The 7,202-nt window shown below is 41.4% G+C and overlaps 1 protein-coding gene across 1 annotated transcript in view; it reads left to right on the top strand.

Annotated features, from left to right (window-relative positions):
- Window positions 1-284: 284 nt before the first annotated feature.
- Window positions 285-7,202, top strand: part of tmem132e (transmembrane protein 132E) — a 367,581-nt gene continuing 360,663 nt past the window's right edge. Inside the window, exon 1 of the mRNA XM_014197869.3 lies at window positions 285-1,664. Coding sequence (XP_014053344.1) covers window positions 1,604-1,664 — 61 coding nt within the window. The 5' untranslated portion in view covers window positions 285-1,603. The remainder of the gene's footprint in view (window positions 1,665-7,202) is intronic.

The raw sequence follows: 7,202 nt of genomic DNA, 5'->3' as shown, positions 1-7,202 counted from the left end.
CCAACAGGTTTTAATACGACATTCCCTGAGACCACGTTGCTCACCTGGAATTTCGGATTTAATCAATAGCCTACATTTGCTTATGGCTCAACAAGGAATGAATAGGCTACATGTAACATGTTATAAGAATTGTCGAAATGTTTTCGATACTAATTCACTAATTCACAAATTGATTTGAAAAAAATACATGATAGGCTACACATGCACACTGTACATCTCATTGAATAAACGGTGCATTGTGTGCGTCAGACTGAGGTCTGATGAGGGTACCACGTGATTGAAATTTGGTTCATGCCACTTTCAGCTGTGCGTGTGGAATCCTCAGACCGAGGGAGAGCGATCTCTGTAGCAACTGCCTTTGAGAAAGTCGCCTTTTTACTGTTAAAATCTGCTTTACCGGACACAACGCATACGAGGAGTATGTATTAGCAATTTCCCTTTATTCCCTTAACCAGACGAGCGGCAACGAAAGCGTAAATGGTCAACGCTGAGCAGGATAGTGCGAAACAATCAAGTCGAACTGCCCGTGAGTTTTTGACCACAGTGAGGGGATGGATTTGGACTACTGCCGCAGATTCAATAACTATGGTCAACATTCTTGTGTCTGAGGACGTGTAGAAGAAATATATAGGTAGCCTAACATCGAAACGTGGTACGTGGACTGCCGTTTAAAATCTGGCAACTAGATGAACTATCAAATCACTGCATGAATCATCAGTGACTTGGGTTGGGAAACGCTGTGATAGTTTTGGAAACGCGGAATCTCACAGCCTATCCAATATTATTCGAGTTTCTTTTTAGTATAGCCTTTTAATCCTAGAATTTCCATTTTTGCTTACCTGTGCTCTGGAGAACTTTTTAATAAAGGCAGGAGGCAGCCGACAAAAGGCACCCACCCGTCTTTGAACCCGAGCCCGTGTTGCCTACCGCACAGTGAAGACCGACGGACGGACTCTCCATTCATCGCGTCTGTTGGCTAAGTTGTTACATCCGGCTTTGGTTGTTTTTATTTTATTTGATTTTTTTTATAAAAAACAAATTGCCCCGTCGTGGAAATCAACCGCTGTCCAGTTTTAGGACCGTTTGAAAAACACTACGTTTATCTTTCTGTAGGTTAAGTGAATCAGTGTTGTATCTCAGGCACATCAATTTATACCATCAACTCTCTCAGCCTTTATCCTACTCAGCGCGGAGGAATTCAACATCAAATAGTATATTTGTTTGCCAAGTATTTGTGAACAATTGCGCATTTGTTGAATTTATTAACCAGTCGACTTGGCTTCATATTTGGAACATACATTGTGGAATGCTTAATTAAGGGCGCAATTGAGCCACTTAATCCGGATACCTGTAACTTTCTTATGACGCTTGGTGCTCCTTTATAAAGAGAAGACGTCTTCGTCATGCCTTGCGTTTTATCATAAAGCCAATCAGACAATTGTCAGATTTGACATAGACCGATTCAGTAAGGCTACACCACCACATATTGTAAACAATTGAACTTGACTCTCGAAGAACCTGCCATAGGCAAACACCGGTCGGAAGGTATATTTGAAGACTCCTGTATTCACGATTTCTTACTGGATTTACCGAGATATCTACGATGTCAATTTTACCATCTTGCAAAGGAACTCTGCTGCTCTGTGTGGTGTTAATTTCAAATGGTAAGTGCCTAACCGAGCGACGTGCAATAGCCTAGGCTATTCGCCAGAATGATAAGCCTATGTTCGATCATGACTGGTGTATGTTGTAGGCTATGTCAAGTGAGATGCGATTCCAAGAAAGCAGCAAATACAGCAGAAGTGGCGTCTTTAATTCTGATTGTTTATAATCTCCACACGCCATATAGGACCCAATTGATGCACTGAGGAAGTGTGCCAATTTAACTCTTCTTGACATGCACAGGACCGAAGGTTTTATTCCACAATGTTAATTGTCTATTTTATAGTTTATGGTTAAATTATTCATGCATGTGAGGTATACAACCAGTTAGTTGTATGCTTTCATTTGCAATGAATGGACCAGGGCCAGTGTAGTTTTGAGGGTCTATATGGTCCACACACATCTCTCCACAAGGTGGGGAGCAGGGCTGTGTAGCTTGCCACACTTAGATTAATGAATACAGTTTTCTTTAACCATAATAAGAATATGATCAACAATTTGCTGTTCTTCCTCCTATTTGTTGTGTATTTTGAGGTAATTTTGTCTTCCAACCGGCTCTGTCGAACCGTGAGGTTTAATAAATATATAAAATGTTTTGTCACACCAGATGGACAAAATTAGGGTTAAGTGCCTTGCTCAAGGGCAGATAGACAGATTTTCACATAGTCTGCTCTGGTATTTGAACCAGCAACCTTTCGGTTACTGGCCCAACGCTCTTAAGTGCTGGAGGCTATGGCATGAGGAGGCTATGGCATCACCATTAGCGCAACTCTTAGAACCTCCCCTACATTGTGGACTTCAAAGCGTGAGCAATGCAAGTCATTTAACACTAGAACCGCTGGGCCTCGACAGTCTCTCTCCCCCCCCCCCCCCCCCTTCAAGTTATTCTGACTGCAACATTCTAACAGTGTAATTAAAACATTTCATATTGCAAAAATAATAATTTTATTGTTTTTATGAAGGCCTTGGGTAACATTGTATTCTAATCTTTATTTTATTTCAGATAACACTAGCATTTTCTTTAGTTTGTTACTGTTGGCTATATGTAAGAACAAAAAAATCACAAATGCCAAAATTCAAGTGTTCAATCAATTTTATTTCTGGTGTGCCATTGTCACAACTATGAAACAGAAAGCGTTTGTGTTATAACACGGTAACAGCTTAATTTTTTTATAACTATAAAAAAAAACATACCCCAACCACCAAGATGCAAGGTCAAAAGACACGGTCAAATTATGAAAACATCAGTAGCCTAAACATAAGTGCCAAGTGTTCTTGATAAATAGTGAAACTCAGCACAAAAGCGATAATGGAATTATGACTAGAAGTGTTGATGAAAGCAGTCAAATAGTTAATTGTTGCGTGCATCTTTACACAATGGCACCATTTGGATTTCATTTAGCTGTTATCCCTTGTCCTAACAGTTGAGACAATTTTGCTAACTTTCACTTGCTTGACACACTTTGACAAACCTTTTGTTTCGTTGTAGTGCGTAATAGTCACCGGTTCTTTGTGTCCCCATTGTCTTGTCATTCTTCAGCACCATTGGACAACGGCTCTGCAGGTGCCTTATTTTGCGCAAAGGGAGGTAGCTCCATCTCACTTTGTTTATGGTGCTGGCCAGACTTGTTTTCTTCTCAAGCAACTTGTTCGCCAATGATAATGAAGTGAAATTTTCCATGGTGACATTTCTCCCCTTGCCACCATAAGGTTTCACTAGCCTCATCACCACATTCTCCAACACTCGCTCACCTGCTGCCTGATGTGGATATTTTCCCAGATATTGATAGCCGTTCAGCATGTACAATTGCGCACGCTCACTGTAGACGGCTTTGATTCGGTGGACTAATATAGGGTACATACCATTTTTAAGGTTAGAATTAGAATGGATCAATAGAATGGCCCGCCCTGTTCTTCATTCACAATTTGTGATTACGTAATCATTCACTTTCCCTTGCTCATCAACTCCCCCTTTCTCCCCATCATACTTAATTGATTTAATCTCTTATGTGTGTAAATAGTTTCAGTATAGTTTTGGTTCAGTTTTGAGGCAATACTCGAGGTGATTATCAGCTGGGCACTTTAAACTCTAGGAGGAAGGAGCTGCAGCGGGCCCTACTGTTGTGAGGGGCAATGGGGGGAGGGGGGCATAAAGAAAAAATGACATGCCCTCCTGAAACTGGTTATAACTCTAGTTCTGTTTGTGATATTATGATTATTACACCAACAGTGTATTTATAGACTTATTTAGGAAACGTGAAGGATGCAGGGGGGCGTGACTTAAAAATGGTGGAGTAATTTTTAAAATAATAAAGCGGTTCTAGTGTTAAACAAGGAAATTAGTTAGCAAAATCTCAAAGTACGCATCTTATAAATACTGTAGTTTTCACATGCCCGAACTCAATTGGGCATCCCTAAAATAATATGGTTGATGTGATAGAACATTAATTTTGATTGGCAATTTAAACAATTTTTCAAAGTCCCATTTAATACAGCTGTAGCTGGCTCGCTCCCTCTCCCGCCTCCATTTTAAGACACAGCCCTTTCAAGTGCAATTGAGCCTGGGGACCAGGCAGATAGATATAGATATATATATATATATATATATAGTTTAGTCTGGGTAGGATGGGTGGAAGGCAACGCAATGAGTATGTCTGTAAGAGGGTAGTCTTTTGACCCTTTTATTAAATCAGGTTTTGATCTTGGTCTTTGCAGGCTTCAAATTATGTCACAGTAGACAGTTGATGTATGGTGGTTTAACTAGGATCAGAGAAACACATTGTCTGTATCAGGTGGTCACATGGACAACAAAGGAAATGCACTTGATCAAACAAAGGTTTAAGGCCCCATTACCACTACAGGAGAATCTGAGGAGCGGAGTCTACTTTTTAATTCACATTGCATCTTTGCAGTGGCGATTTAACATGTAAATCTTGGTGGGGCAAACTCAAATGTTTTCTGATGAATGCCAGCAAAGCCACTACACAATACTTGAATTGCACTATAACTGTGACAAACAGTGCTGACAAACTGGTAGGCTTACATAAAGCTGTCCCGACAGCATTCCCAACACCTTACGACTGCTACACCTGGCTATCAGCGGAGTCTTGTCTGGCAGCGAAACAGTTCATTCAGCCTCATTTACTGCAATTTACTGCAATCCGTAATTTCGATTAAGACATTAATGAGCGAGCTAGGATGGATATAGTCAAGAAAACTTTGTTCAGCACTTTTGAAATGTATGACAAAAGAACATAGACCATTCTTACAGTATTCTCCCTGTACACCAAGTCAGAACCATAGGATAAATAAAGGGGGCATATAAGCAGACAATGAAAGCTTTTATCTTAATATTTGATGATGACATTTCTCTAAGGCTATAGGCTAAATGTGCACCAACAAGTCAGAACAGTAGGTAAAATTTAAGAGGTGAAAATAGACCAAATTATTAGGGTGAGGCACATGGGCTACTAACAGTTTACTACACAACATACACTTAGTATTACTTTCTTATCTACAGTATAGATATATTCCTGGCATATTACATAATGCAGCAGCATACAATACATTTTTGGACTCCCCTTGTTGTGCTGTGCTCATGTGAAGAGGAAGGTGGCATGGCGGTCCTTCTTGTGGGCTCTTGGAATTTAGGGTTGTTTGACCGTTCAAAATTATTTCCCGCATCAGAGCTAGTTTAATCTGTGTTCCCAGTTTTCTTGAACTCACTGAAGTCTGAGATTTCCCAGATCCGAGTTTACAGTTGTTTTGAACACGACAGAAGTCATGCTGGACTGACAGCATGGCCAATGTATTCAAACTTTTCTGGCCAATGGGGTTACCCCCTCTTTCGTGATATCCAATTGGTAGTTACGATCTTCTCTCACCGCTGCAATTCCCCTATGGACTCGACGAAAGTCGAGAGCTAAGCCGCATTACTTATTGACACACTGTCCGCTTAACCCAGAAGCCAGCCGCATCAATGTGTTGGAGGAAACTGACGACCGAAGTCGATCGACCGGCCCGCCACGAGTCGCTAGAGCACGATGAAACGAGGACATCCTGGCCGGCCAAACCCTCCCCTAACTCGGATGATGCTGGGCCAATTATGCGCCGTCCCATGGGTGTCACGGCCGGCTGTAACACATCCTGGGATATAACCCGGGGCTGCAGTGGTGCCTTAGTACTCAATTCAACTCAATTTAGCGATTTCCAACTTGTTTTTAATGTTTATGGCTGATGAGCACCGATACGTTTTATCTATAGTTTCTCATTATTTCTCTTCATGTGACAAGGATTAAAAATGATTTGCCAGTAGATTGCCGACTTCATGCATGATGATGACTGCTTTCTAGCTAAGATTTTTAAAGTATGATGTTGACATGATCAATCCAATCAAAGCTCTGGTAGAGATTTGACGTAATTGTATCTGTGGCCAATGACCTTGAGCCTTCTTGGATGGGCACTTCTAATGTAAATCTATGGCAGCACCCAAGGGGCTTGAGTTTTCTAGCTCTCCCCGTAGATTTAGTGGTGACGTAGTGTCCCATGAGCGACACCCTGAGCCAATCATTGCACAACTAGAGAACAATACCAACCCCTATGCTCCGTATTTTCTGCTGGCTTCCCCGCCACCAGAGAAAGCATTGAGCTAGGCTGAAACACAATTCCTGGAAGCTGAAAATGTCCCAGTTCTTCCATGGCCTGCGTAGTCACCAGACATGTTACCCATTGAGCATGTTTGGGATGCTCTGGATCACCGTGCACGACATCAAGTTCCGGTTCCCGCCAATATCCAGCAGTTTGCACAGCCATTGAAGAGGTGTGGGACAACCTTCTACAGGCCATAATCAACAGCCTTATCAACTCTTTGGGAAGGAGATGTGTAATGAGGCAAATAGTGGTCACACCAGCTATTAACTGGTTTTCTGATCCACGCCCCTAAATTTAAGGTATTTGTGACCAACAGATACATATCTTTATTCGAAGTGATTTGAAATCCACAGATTAGGGCTTCATTTATTTCAATTGACTTATTTCCTTATGAACTGTTCAGTATATTTTTGTAATAGGCTGACACATTACCTTTAGCTACAGAATCTCACCACTGTGTGTTTCCATCTCCCCCTCTCTCCTTCATTCCTTTCTCCAGCGCGTAGAGAGAGGGACTGTCAACAGTTTAATGAAATTTGTTTTGCTGTGAAAACATGTTACTATCGATGTTCCTGAACAGATTTCACTTGGATCCCAAATGAAGCACTCAGTAGCTGCAGGAACAAGGTTGGGCAGCCTATGGTATACAAAGTTTTGGTGGAATATCACCTGTCGCGCAACGAAATGACCAGAAGAGCGTACCTGACGCGAGTTAAACGAACCGTCGAGAAAGTGGCCTCCATTCGAGTGCTTATGGATGACGTGTCTTTTTTTTCTTGCCCCTGTTCCTGCCCATTTCATAATGGGCCATTATAAATCTGAACTAATTTTACATATTAGTACAAGAGAATAGTCCGATAGGTGAAAATAGGATCTCTTGATGAGAGAGA

Source organism: Salmo salar, chromosome 04, assembly GCF_965601325.2.
Source record: "Salmo salar chromosome 04, fSalSal1, whole genome shotgun sequence".
NCBI lineage: Eukaryota > Metazoa > Chordata > Actinopteri > Salmoniformes > Salmonidae > Salmo > Salmo salar.
Note: the sequence above shows the minus strand (reverse complement) of the source record. Positions and strands in the feature narration are given on the sequence as shown.